At 39.6% G+C, this 14599-nt stretch overlaps 1 protein-coding gene across 3 annotated transcripts in view; it reads right to left on the bottom strand.

Moving 5' to 3' along the window:
- PAX3 (paired box 3) overlaps positions 1–14599 on the bottom strand; it is a 122142-nt gene that overhangs the window by 40836 nt on the left and 66707 nt on the right. For all 3 annotated transcript variants that reach the window (XM_073359957.1, XM_073359959.1, XM_073359958.1), the window contains one exon: positions 1001–1206. In XM_073359957.1, the coding sequence (XP_073216058.1) occupies positions 1001–1206 (206 nt within the window). The remainder of the gene's footprint in view (positions 1–1000; positions 1207–14599) is intronic.

Raw genomic sequence — 14599 nt, 5'->3', positions numbered from 1 at the left:
GCTTGAGTTCAACACCCAAAGTTAAGCTTACCCAAGACCACTCAAGACTAGCTCAAAATGGGGCACAAATCCTTTGAAATGAATCATAATTGTTAGCAAATCTGATCCTAGTTTTCAGTTAGTAATGGAACTCCAAACCAGGCAACCATGGGATTTTGGGTTTGGTAGAAAGTAGTTCTCTTTGGCAACCATGAAGCAGAAAGTGTCTGATGCACTCTGAACCTAAACTCCTTGGGACAGTCCATTCCTGAATTGGCCAACGGGCGGGTTTGGAAACCCACTTTATCCCTATTTATATAATCCCACTATTTTCACCATCAGAATTTTAAATTGTTTACATCTACTCAGATCCATATTATTTTGAAAATGTGTATGTCCAAAGATTTCTTAATTGCAGTGACAATGGGGATGAAAGGAAACACCATAAACTTGAAATCTCGTCAACTTCAAAAGTTGAAGTGCAAGTAGTTTCAGGTAGTACACACCTGAATCACCCTGTCAACTTTCGTGGTTTACAGTCAAATTTTTCTGGGTTTTTTTTTGTTTGTTTTTTTTAATTCTATTCCATGTTGCTGTCCAATACAAACCAGGGGAAACTAGCTAATTAATTATAAATGGGGGAAACAGTGAAAAGGACTATTTAGAGAGTGTACTTAAATGTGCAAATTAAACAAACTGGGAAAACAGATAATTGTTTCCTCTAATCTCTTTCCATTACATTTATTGTAAGTGTACCATGATATTTAAACAACAAAAAATCTCTCCTTCAAAGTGATCCACAGTTATGAAAGTTGGAAAACCATTGTCCATTGGTAAGTGTAAAAAAAACAAAAAAAACCCAACAACTGAGCTTATAAATAGCCTGGCTTCTCATTTTTCCTTTTATCCCATATTATAGTTATGCAAGAACATAAACAAAATGATCTCTAAGCTTTCTAACAAACCTATGCAATGACGGAAAAGGAAACCGCTTTCTTTAGACAGCTTTTTAAACATGTACCTGAACCCGAGCCTCAGTAAGTTTGGCTCTCTGTGCAAGTTCTTCCCGAGTGTAAATATCAGGGTAGTGGGTCCTCTCAAAAGCTCTTTCCAGTTCTTCTAGTTGTTCTGCAGTAAAGGTTGTTCGACTACGACGCTGCTTTCTTTTTAAAGGTAAATCTGGTTCAGAATCTATGTCAGAGCCTTCATCAGATTGGGGTGCTGATGCTGGAAGAAAAATCAGGGAGCAATAAGGTTCTAGCTGACAAAACCAAAAGAAAAAGTAATCCATAATTTTTTTTCCACTGGGGAATAAATAGCTTCGAATATAAATCTTGATTCATTTCATAAACTTGATTCTAGAATAGACAAACTCTAATCCGAGAGCAGAGGTAAATGCTACTTTACAGTGTATTACTGGTACATTTGCTGAGATGAATGAATAATTCTCAACCGTTTGTTCAATGAATTTATCCTCTTTTCCTGGCCCTGGGATATCTGGGAGCAGATTATGATTTCCCTGAATGTATTTGTTATTCAAACATATTCAATTAATTTTTTACTCTATCAGATTATTGCCGGCATTTGAAATTTGATCTGTACTGCTTCATTTTCATTGGTCAGATAAGCCATATGGTCTTGATCCTTTCTCCTGATTGAGTAAACAAATAAGCACTTGCAGCTAATTTAAAATTCTGCCCCAATGAACACCCGTGAGTGTGACTTTGAAATTATTTTTTCATAGATGTGTCAGTAACACCTGATTGCTCAAATTATTATGGAAATCGAATACAAAAAGGACATCTGAAGCAAATTCATTTTTAAATGTGATTAAATATTTGCATAACATCTTTTGCATTATTTGTCCAGTTCTGCAAATCTGCATGGTACTTCCACATCCATACAAGTATAATTCAACAGGATTATATTTTCATAATCATTTGCCACTTATTTATGTATCTTGTGCCTTCCTGAGATTCTGCTAGGTAGGTTTGGACAAGTGTTAATGCTCATATAAGATCTTATCTGGTATTGTGTAGGGAGCTTATATAAGAATATGAGCACTGAGCATATACTAAGAGTGGTAGTTTGTGTCTGACCTTATTCTCCACTCTAGTATCAATTATTACTCAGCTTGTTGATAAGGGCCAAGTTCTTCAAGGGAATTTTGCTCAGTTAAGGACGGCAGAAGTTGAACCACTGTTTTTATTAGAGGCATATGAGTTGCTAGCACAAAAAGCACAATTGCTTTTGGCAAAAATAAAAACACACATGAAAGGCCAGATTCATGTCTGGTATAACTATTGATTAAATTAACCTTCATCAGGGATGAATTAGGTCAAAGCAATAAAGGTGCTTTTCTGACACCAGAATGTGTGTCTAACCATAAAACTCTGTCCTAAACAAAATAAGGATCATCCCACTGGAATATTATATCCCTCAAACCCCCTTCCTCACCCTCTTCAGTCTCTTCCTGGGATTCCACCGTAGGAAACTACATTCATGTTCCAGCTGGGACACCATAAGTTTCCCACACTGACAGAGACAGCCTGGGAGATGTGCTGAACGAGTGCATCCCATAGGTTCCCTAAATCTGCCCATGCTGGCTCTACTAGCCTTCTGGGCTGCACAGCCAATGCAAGATGCCCCTTTGGAACAAGGTATACTGACAGATTGCATGACAGTGCTCCCCTACCTCAGCTGACTTTCCCCTACAAATGGGGAAGAACCTGGATTACACTGTGACATTTACAAGCATTTTAGGTCATCAGCACGGGGAAAGATTAAAGAAAGTAATGAGAGGATTACAGAGAAATCGGGATTTAAATTCTTATCAGATTCTTATACTGATCAAAATACCCCAAATGTATTTCAAGAACTTGTCCTTGTAATTTCTGTGCAGTGGATTAATCACATCTAGAAAAGAATATAGTTTAGTGGCTAACATAATGGCTCTATTGTTCTGTTTCTCATTGTTTTGTTTCTAGAAATGAGCCTGACCCAAAATGCTTCTTTAAACACTCCCAAACTTCGGTTGGATTCAGATCAGATCCAAACTTTGCAACTGTACTTTATTTTTATTATGGGCTAAACAACAAAGCCCCCAGATGCAACCTTCCCCAAACTATGAGGAAGCTCAGATCTAGAAGTGATTTTGCAGCTCAAGCCCACCTTTCCTAGTTTCCTAGTCTCTATGGGGAGAAGATAGTAACATGGATGCAGGGAGAGCTCAGACATACGATTCTGTGTAGTTGCTCTGTATCCCCATATCTATAAGGCCTATGAAGTGTATACTGTGCAGACTCAAAATGTCTACACATAGAACAGAGAGACAATTTGGGTGAGGTAATATCTTTTATTGGACCATCTTCTGTTGGTGAGAGAGACCAGCTTTCAAGCCACAGAAGTTGGTCCAATAAAAAAATATTACCTCACCCACCTTGTCTCTCAAATATCCTGGGACCAACATGGTTACAACCACACTGCATAGACATACAGTACGTTTTCTTCCTTGTTCTGATAGGGATGGGGGAGGGGTTTATATAGACTCTACTTCTATCTTATTCTGACTTCATTTCAAAAGCCTCTTCCAGAACCCTGGCAACACGCTCTCTCCTCCTCCATCAGGTAACTGTAATAGAAAAGGGTGGGGTGAGGGGTAATATAAGGGCAGTAGCCCATGTGAGTGGAGACTATCCCAGCAGGCAAAAATTCCCTCATCCATTAACCTCTGCAAGGGAACCCATCCAGCAACGGGAAGGGGACTCCCCACTGATATTACAATTCATCATTTTATTGAAATACTAGCACCATTTCTACCTTAAATAGAATGAAATAGATTATTGGTACAGACCTTGATATAAAATAATCTCCTGAACATGAGTCATTCAAGCATAACTAAAAACACAAAGCCAGAACAGAAATCTCATTTTAACTCTAGCTAAAGAGACTGACTTGTTCAGTTCCAACTATTTTACATATTCAATTTCACTCAAGCTGTTTGAACCAATAAGTACACTTAATCTATTTACCCAGTCTTGCGTGTAGGAAAGACAAGGTCCTTTTACAGGCAACTCAGCTGAAGAGTTTATGAATTTCTGGACACACAGAGGAATAGCTATTGCTAGTACAGAGACTCTCAACAACACACTAACCAGTCAGATTTCTAAATGACTTCATAGATTGCTAGGATACAGCAATTAGATTAACTTTAATCTCATCTGTAAACTATTTCAGTCATCCAAACACAATAAATGTTTTCTGCAGGCATTCTTGGCCAAAATTCCCATTTTAGTTCATAATTGTAATGCACTGAGAAGTACATACAACTCCCAGTCTCTCACCTCAATGAGAGCCGTGTCTGAGCAAGACTTGAAGGATTTGGGCCCTAAAATGAAAGTACCCAGCCAATTTTTCAAATAAAATCCTTGAGAACAGACAGCATGATCTGCTGATTTCAAACAGTTTAATTCTGTTTCAATGTGGTTCAAAACCCTCTTCATTATCAAGTAAAAATTCTACTGTATCATTAAATAAATAATACTCCTTGTTCTTTGAATTTGTTTTAGTGCCCAATATATTTGACCAAATCATTTCAGGTCTTTTACCTTCTTCAAAGCTTGCAGAGTTACAAACACCAGCATTAAACCATCCAGGAAGCTTAAAAACAGAAACACAACCTTCTCTAGTTATCTTCCCTACAGTGGCTCCAGACATAATCATTCTCTGTTGCTATAACAACTCAACTGGAATAGCTATGTGGCTAATTAGCTAGACTAGGAGAAGTTGGTGCTTCTGTTAGAAGAGCACAACAGAAGTATTAATGGTTCTCTGTACCTGCTTCTGGTAAAACCTGAAACAGGACTCAGGAACCCCTGTGAGGTCCACTTTTGAGACACTTTCTCTGCCAAACGCTCCCTTTGATTGGGAGGGATTTATAAGTTTATGAAGAACAATGGTGTCTGGCCTTAAAACCTATGAAGGCCAAGAAGGAATCCATGGGGAAAGGAAGCTCCAAACCCTATCGATATCAGGGCCTCTTTCAGTACTTTCCTCCCAGCATCCCTCAGGAGCTAGGCTGATGCTGGCTGCCCTATCTATCTAAAGGCATGTCTTCAAAGCTACAGTGGGGTATAGAGTACACACAGAGCATGCCCAGCTAGTGTAGTCAGTGAGGAATGGCTTAGGAGCAGGAGCGACGAAAGCTCTCTAAAAGTGGGGGGGTGGGGCCCGCCAACACCCAAACTGGGGCCCCATACCACCCCTTCTCCCCAAGCCCCCACTCTCATGCCACCCATTCCCCGAGGCCCCACCCCTGCACTGCCTCTACCCCCAAGAACCCGCCTCCCACTCGCTCCTCTCTGCCCCCTCCCATCTATTGTTTGTCTTACAGCCAGTAAGAAGTGATGGGGCCATGGTTCCCTGTCCCACCCTGTTCTGGCACTCCTGCTTAGGAGAGGAAAGTAGAGTGCCCTACATACCTGAAACCTACAGTATATTACCTACACAGCTTTCTACATACCCAAGCAGTGCCTCCCACATCCACACTGCTATAGTTAGCAGTATAGTGTCCCACTGCCACCCCCCTGCCGGAGCCTTTTTCCACCAGAGTGAAAAGTTCCAGCAGTAGGGAAAGGCTAAGGCCTGGGGAGGTAGACAAAGTTTCTGGCAGCTCCTGGCTGCTGGAGCCTTTCCCCGTTGCCTCCCCACTGAGGTAGCCTTTCCTCACTACTTGCCCACTGCCAGACACCTGTAGCTACACACCACAGAGACATGTATGGACACAGCTGAGGCATGTAGCTACATGTATAGTGCCTGTACTCTACATGCTGCCCTAAATGTAGACAAGGCCTAAGGTGTTTAGATGCCCCCTGCCCCATCATAGTAGTATCTTAATGTTTCACAGTCTTTAATATATTTATCTTTACAACACCCCAGGAGAGAGTGAACTTCTATTATCCCCTTTTACAGATGGGGAAGTGAGCCACAAACACACTAAGGGTAAAATTTTGAAAAGTGCGTAAGAGACTTAGGCTCCTAAGTGACATAAGTGCTTCTGAAAATTTTGTCCTAAGTGACTTTCCCAAGGTCACATAGGAACTATGTGGCAGAGCAGAGAGTTGAACCCAGTCTCAAGTCACAGAGGCATGCCCTAACTATTTAGCCATCCTTCCTCTCTGTGTGGGAGGGTTCCATTCACCACAACCTCTACATAACTATCAGACTTACTCAGGCTATGCAAGGGAAATATGCATTTCATATGAGGAAAGTTAAAGCTGAAATGCATAGCGAATGTGAAAATTGAATTAATCTCAGTATCCTCACCTGAATACCTTCATTAACTGGGCAGGGGGGGTATTAGGTAAATTGTAAAAAGGCAGTTTAAATTATTTTATAAACAGTGAACTATTTCTGATGTTTCCCTGTTTGCTGAAGATGCTGGCATCTTGTGTCCATGACAGGATGATGTATTTAGCACAGAAATATATGCTTAATTCTATTTCCATTCCACATTCAAATGTTGTCATTTACAGTAAAGAAAAGGCATGGACTTTAAAACAGGACTGCTAATCTGAACATTTTTCTCAGCAAAGTAGCTAAGAATCTAGGTTAATATATCTAATACAACTCACAAATCCTGAGATGGAATCACAAAATGAAGGAGAAAATTTAACCTCAGATTAAATAGCTTTCCTATTCAGACAAGTTCATCAGTACCATTCTACTCCAAACCTGACTATTGTTATTGAAAAATATCGAGTTCATTTGTCTCATCTGATCTGCATTATTAGAATCAGGCAAATGTAATCTCAAATGACAGCAGGCTGTCTGTACAACAGAGTGCATCATATTTTTCTTTATTGAAGTCTGTTCAGAGATGAATGGGCTTTTGACTGAAAAAACAACTCTTAATAAACTTTTAACCAGGTAAAGGGCCTACCAGGATATTGACAAAGCCCAGAAATAGACACATGTACCTAAGAAATTAGAACCATTTTGTGATGTACATTCTGACTAAGCTACCCCTTTTTATGGTACCTGTGAGCAGTCTCATATATTTCTATGATATTACTGGCTTAGAAAGGTATTGAGTGTATAATGATGTGAGTGTGAGAGCCATTTATATATAAACAAGGGAAGTAGGGCAGAGAGAGTCAGAAAATAAAAGGAGCTAACCTTTATAATTAGCCCAGAGAGGTTAGTACTCAAACCCCATTTTGCAATAGCTGGAGGATGGAGGAGAGTTGTCAGTTTCCAAAAAGATCATGTACAGGACAACAATCACCCCACAGGATTACAAATTCCTCCCTTAAGAAGCAAATCAAAGTGGGAGGAGAAACCGTAAGTGCCACCAGTGGACTAGCCATGAAGTTTAATTAAAGAAGGAATTACAGAATTAGAGAGCAAGTCTTTGTCCGTTAACCCCTTGTGACCTGTTTGGTGGCCTCAGGAAATACTTCATCCTAGTTAACACTATTATGCACAAAACCTTTGCTCAATTTCATAGGGATTTGGTCACATGGAATTCTGTAATTATTGGTTCCCAAAGCACATCACAAATAGACATGCCCATACGAAAACAGAACAAAATAATTCATAAGTGCTCATTCTGTGCATTGTTTTTTTTCTCAGCACGACATTTCATTTGAATAATTAAATAAAAACATGACAACCATTTAAAAACCATATATTCATTTATTACAGATGCAACACAGTGCACTTTAGAAATGACTGAAAGGAGGGATATCCTTCTGCAGAGCTTTGAAGGCAGAAATTTATTGGCAAACATTCAACTGTTATAAAATTAACCACCACAAAAATCATACTGACTTTCTTCCACACTAATAATCCTTGGTCTGTGCTAGAAGCACTGATTATAACTGTGGATTTTGTTAAAATAAGACAAGACAAAGACCTGTCTTAAACATCCCATTGGGCTGAGACTGAGCTTTACATTGCCATTTGCCACCTCTTGTTATTTATTTTATGTAATATTAATTTAACAGGACTCCCTCCCCCCTTCTCTATTACTTAAGTCTTTGAACAGGGCAACTCAATGTCTGATGCACCTATCTGGCTAATTGCAGAATGTTCTATACTTGTATACTTTAGCATTCAACACAGAGGACACAATGGGGCAGCTAACTGTTTTCTGATCTGAAGTAGCCTTTTACACTGAAAAAGATGTGAATGACCTCTATCATGTTTACTCGGGTGCAAGCCAGGAGAAGTGCAGCAAGGCTGATACCCCCACACAAACCCAGAGTAAATGACAAATGACACTTTTCCTTTGTGATCTTTGGGATTTTTGTTGACTTATTTGGAGGCTTTTGTTGGATCCTAAGAAATGGCCTGTGGCTGAAGCCTATTCTACCAATTTCCACGCTCCATCTGTGGTATCCATCAACAGGGCCTTTGCCCGCATTCAGGGCTCTGACACCTGCCTGGCAGGATGCAGGAGACACAAAGAAAGCTGAAGTGGATGAGAAGGGGGAGGTTGTTTTTTTGGGGATGGTAGGGGCGGGTGGTGAGGTTAAACTGGATGCACAGTAGGGGTTAATCCAAACCAATCCAATCCAGAGACCTCGGCACCTGGAGACTCCCTGTCAACATTTATTTTCGATGGGAGAGGTAACTGAGTTCAAATGTAAATTTAAAAATATTACATATGTACTAAAAAAGAAAAGAGAGAAAGAAAGAAAGAGAGAGAATCTGTCATAGGGTTTGAGCCATAAGACGCTCCCTAAGCACTCTCCAAATAAATCTCCAGGGTTCATTTGCTATAAAAACTCCTAGCAGTGGTAGGTGGCGAGGCAATACATGCCTTTTTAGATCATTGTTTGTGTTAGGCTAAGCTTTCAGCAGCTGGCATTTTAACAGTAATAGATCAGAAAAAGTCAGGAGTCCTTTTCGCCACAAAAAAGAAAGTCCTCAGAAAAGCTAACTGGCATCTTAATTTCCTTCTAACATTTTTTTCCCCTCAGTGTTTCCATTTGAGGAAATATCTGTATTTGCATATGAAATATAAATAAGACTCTAGAGTCAACTGACTACTCTGCTCCCAGCTCAGCAGCTCTCCGAGTTGTGTTTCCCCCCGCTACAGAAATGTAATGCCAGGCCTCTCCTCTCCCCCCAGTTCCTCCTTCTGAAACCTCAGTTTCACAGCAAGGGGTCATTAAAAAGAAAATAAGCCCCTGCCAGGTCTGTGCTAATCAAAATAGTACAAATAAACTCTGACACTCAACAACTCCCCAAGTGCCCACAACCCTGGATGGAGAGTACAGATTAGTTATGAATATGGCAGGCAGCAGGGGACGAGTTCAGAAGGTCTAAAGTCACTACGCAGCCACCTGTGAGTTGTTTAAGACTCACAACAGTACTATTGTATGTTTATTTAAGATAAGGGCTATGGAACGTGTTCCACAGCTCAGCAACTGACCCAACATTTCTGAATTGCACTGCTTCTGTTATAACACTCTTGGAAATGCGTGGTTTTGGCCGGTTTACCAGGTCTCAGTGTTGTCATTTAATCCGTGCCATTGTTTTCTTTCTGTGCTGAAACTTTATGATTTTTTCCCCCTTCTTTATCATTTGTGTTTTTAAGTGGGCACTTCCTTCTGTTAGGTCACATTGTGAAATATAAATCCATCCAAGTGTGAACGACTGGGCTTCTTTAATCTAACAAAAAATTAAACTTGCATCAAAAAATTAAAACAAGATATTTCCCAGTGAAGTCACGATAAAAATGCATTCATGCTACTAGATTTTCTTACTACAGTGTGAAGGGTGATACTTCAGAATCAGAAACCATTTTGCAAACAATGATAATTTTTAAGTTAGAAAAGCCATTAAATGGTTTGGAACAGTTTGAAACATGAAAAAAATCAGCAAGATCCCTTTTAACCCTTTTTATAGGGCACTTAGGCCACTATTTTTTTTTTTTTTTTTAAAAAGAACTACCGTCTGTTCTAGACATGAATATGTCTCATCTACAAGGATTAAGTCACACTCCAACTACCCCTTTGAAAACTGCTGCAATTCGCAAAGGGCATACTTAGAAAAACATTTAAAATGGCTCTTTAAAACTCCACAGGCACCTCAACAAAAGTCTTCAGTGAGAGAAAGTGAGAAGAGGCAAGAAAACTTATTACTATTTAAGTAAACTGATTAATAAAGTAATTAATCAGTTAACAGAAACCAAAAGAATATGCCTATCTACTAAGAATTCTAAGTTATGGGTTGAAAATGTCAGTGGGATGGAAAGACCAGCCAATGTAGCTCAAAGTTCTTTTCTTGACAATAGATGATAAGTTTTTATTTTCTTTGGACAGAATCACACGATCAATGAGCTCCGTAGACCAAGGTGAAAAGGAAAACAGTAGCTGCAGTAAAGGGAAAGGGCCAACAGTGACTTTTATTTACAATTGCCAAGAGACAGGCTATTATTGACCATATGTGCCACAATCACCCTCCTTATCATGGGTTGGCCATCATGTCCATTGGGAGCTGTTAATGAACTGGGTAATTGAGCTGCTGACATGTGTTACCAAAACAAAACAATAGGAAGAAGAGACAAATGAACATTTTATTTGCCAATCAGAGTAGGTTCCGCTTTTCAGAGAGCTGGGGCTAAGTAAGTGGCTGAATACATAAAACAGTGCATTGAAGGCAAGCAGATGCATGCACAATAATGGTTAACTGACAGCTTATAGCCCATCTGTGCTTAACATTTTGTTAAAGAAATTACTTGACTTGCTAAAGAGACAAATCATACAGCTGCCCCAAGTGCTGCATTATAAGAGATAAATCATTAGCTAAACTGTTTCATGCTTAAAATGACAATGCATATTAACAGTTATGCCAGGACATTTTGTCAGCACAGCTTGATGCAGTTATAACTTACAAAAAATGTGACATCTCATAGCTATTCAACAGAAGAGAATGACAACACTGTGAAAACAATTTCAATAAGCAAACAATAGACAATTCATAGTCTCTTCCTTTTAAAAATAATTTCTATAATATTTTTTTAAATGATGAAATAATATGCAAAGGCAAACAGGGCCACTGTCTAAGTGTTCTGCACCATTAAACTGCTTGCATGTACTTCATTCAAAACCACAGAGCATCAAAAGGGAACACATTCCACTTTAAATATAATCAAAGACAGCATTGCCAGTGCTGAGAATCAAATGGCTAATTCTCCACTGTGCACTGAAAGGATGAATAATTTTAAAAGGGAAAGGAAGGGGATACAACAAATGCAATAACTGAACAACTTCTCCTCCCATTCCAAAAACTAGACTTGCTTTGTTGGAACAAGTAACATGAAACCATCGGATGAAACATGATTTAGGGCTTGATCCTGCTCTCACTTTACTGGTGTAAATCAGTATTGTGCATTATTATTATTAATTATTATTATTTATACTGCAGTAGCACCAGGAGGCTGCAGTCAGGATTGGGGGCTCATTGTATAGCTGAGTGCTTGCTGTACATGATCCCTGCCTTTAAAAGCTTATAATCTAAAACTTCGATTGTGCAAATATTCACCCCAGGAGTAACTTCATATTTGTGAACAGTCCCATTGAACTCAACGGAACTACTCATATGCAAAGTTACTCACATGCAAGAGTGTTTGCAAGTTCAAATCCCAAGAAACTAGTGCAAGTGGCAACAGAAACAGGCTCTTAACACTGGGTCGGGTCCTACTCTCCTTATCCAGACAAACAGTTCCATTGGACCCGATTCTCCTCTTGGGTCTCATCTATCTGAGAAAGTTGCAATAGTTTAACCACAAGTGTGAATTTAAACTGATTTCATTGAACTGACACAAACCCCCTGTGTGGACATTCTTATTATGGTTTAAGTGTGATTCTCCCCCACAGACACACACCCTCAACTTGACTGAGAACAGGTTTAAGCTAAACTGGAATAAGCCATTTTTAAACCAAAATGTGGTTTTCTCTGGTTTAAACAACTAATTTAAATTAGATTGGTGCAACTTTCCCATATAGACAAGGGCTCTTGATAGTTTTATGCCATTGTAATCAGGGCCAGATTAACTCTCCTGTGGGCCCGAGGTTATTAGATTTTGTGGGGTCCCTATATAGAAGTCTTTTTCCTAATTTAAAACAAAACGATCAATTATGGCATCGAGGCTATTAATGCTATACTAAACTGGCCTTTTAATTAACATAAAGCCATGCTGTGGTTACATTTCAGTCTTAAAACATGTCGAATATAGTTAAATTAATTCAAAATAGCCTACTTCTTACCTTAGAACAGCTGTTATATTAGTTTCTTTCTGGGAGGGAGTTTGGATGCAGGGGGGTGCTCCAGCCTGGGGTTCAGGAGAGGGTGAGGGGTGCGGGCTCTGGGAGGCAGTTTGGATGTAGGAGGAGATTCTGACCTGGGGCAGGGGGTTGGGGGTGCAGGAAGGGGTGCGAGGTGCAGGCTCTGGCCAGGAGGCGCTTACCACAGGCGGCTCCCAGCCAGCAGCACAGCAGGGCTCAGGCAGGCTAACTGCTTGCCATAGGCCCACAACACTCCTGGAAGCAGCCGGTTGTCGGCATAGCTCTGAGTGCCCCTGGCGAGAGGGGAACAGTGTGTCTCCATGCACTGCCCGTGCGCATCACCCCTGCAGCTCCCCAATAGAGCTGTCTCACTGAAAATAGCAGTGAAGGCATGGTGGGGTGGGCTTCAGCGCAGCCTAGCAACACAAATCCATACCCAAGGTTGCAAGCAGGTTTGTACAGACTGCGTGCCGACTGTTATACCTGCCATTAGGCTAAACGCACTGAATAAACTGTTTGCTGTGAGAAATTTGCACAGATGTATTTATTACCCTCAAAACTAGGGGAGGTTGACAATTTCCTGTCAAAATGTTTTCTTGACAGAAAATTGGATTTTTGACAAAATTAAAAATTTTACAGAAAGACAGGTTTCCTCACAAATTGGATTTTTTTCAATCAGGAAACTGAAAACCAACAATTTCTGGCCAAAATTAAAAAAAAGTTTAGATTTTTGGCATTTTTCAGCCAAAACACAAAACCAAACCAAAACCAAACTGGTTTTCAGTTGCTGAAAAGTTCTCAGGTTTCAGCTTTATTTATTTTATTTTTTTAAATTAAAAGTTAATGTTTTTCACTGAAAATTTTGCCAAAAATGAAAACATTCTTGTTTTCATCAAAATTTTTAAAACCCAGTTTTCCAACCAGCTCTACTCAAAACCTAAATTTAATCCCATTGAAGTCAAGCAAGATGGGGGATGTTAACACTTCCTTAAAATCTATCAGCTTCTACCAAAGTGCCTCGTCCTGGAAGATGCTGAGCCCTCCACTCCCTCTATGCCAGGGACAATTTCCACCTTTGTGTTAGTACAGTACCTAGCACAATGGAGCCTTGATCCTGGCTACAGCCTCCATGGAAGGCAAGGGTGCTTGTCAGCTCTCAGGCGGCTCTCACCACCTTGCAGCATTTTAGGCCAAAGTTGTTTCCTCAGGAAACAGCATGTGGGAAGCAGGATTCCTCAGGGTACAGGTTTTCCTTGGATACATGACGTGGTTCCATTTATTATGGTCCCATTTGCACTGTTATGGTAATTAACATGGGTCTGTTTCTCCATCAGACATTTCCAAATTCTGTTCTTCATGCTGTTAAGTTTGTGTATTCACTAGTTCCTGAGGTCCTTTAATTGCTCTCCTCTTCCCAATAGCTGTCATCTGAGTGTTTGAGGTGCGACTCCTATACAAACCCAGGGCTGATTAAGCTTGTTCTGGGCAGACAAGTCTCATAAAAGCTATTAGAATTCAAATACATCATCTAATCTTACAAATGTCAGTATTACATGCACTAAGTGGGAGGAGAGGGCAGCTAAAGCAAGACCAATTCTAATATTTTATTACTAATGCAACACCAAAAATCTGAAGAACAGATTATGCAACAAGACTGCCTCAGCCACACTTAGCCAAAAAGCTACAGGGAATTTTTGGCTATAGTCTTTTAATAATAAACAGTCTAGTAAAGAGAGAAAGTTTGTGACATTTTATATATATATATATATTAGAGAGATTTAAAACAAACAGAAGCATTTATACAACTTAGTACATGTTAACAAGAAACACGTTGAGCTTCTTTTTTTAAAAGGAATGCATTTTAAAGTACACAGTTCTCTGTAGTTCAATGCACACAAAAAAACAGAACTGTATTCAGAAGGGCAATTTAAAAATCTACTGAACGGATTTGGGACGCCCAACTGCATACCTATATGATAGCAGCACCATGTCAACCTACTCTAAAAAAATGCATGAAGTCAGATGCTGACAGCTGTTCTTGTCCTTTGTTCAAACAATGACCATTGTAACCAACAAGAAAATTAATAGCAGATGAACACAATTAATTAGGCTGAAACTAAAATATTTTATTTATGAACACTCTCCCCATCCAAATCTACTTTTAATTCCTTGCAGATATCAATGATAGTTTTTGTTATCACTACTCTGAATTATTAGCTCCTCCAGAAGAGCTGAAGTAGTAACACTTTGGTTGTATGGTCTACGGTAAGGTAAATAAATACACCAACTCTTTCCCTATATTTCCATCAAAATAAATATACGCG

The sequence above is a fragment of the Lepidochelys kempii genome, chromosome 9, assembly GCF_965140285.1.
Source record: "Lepidochelys kempii isolate rLepKem1 chromosome 9, rLepKem1.hap1, whole genome shotgun sequence".
Classification (NCBI taxonomy): Eukaryota; Metazoa; Chordata; order Testudines; family Cheloniidae; genus Lepidochelys; species Lepidochelys kempii.
This window is presented reverse-complemented; position numbering and strand designations above follow the sequence as displayed.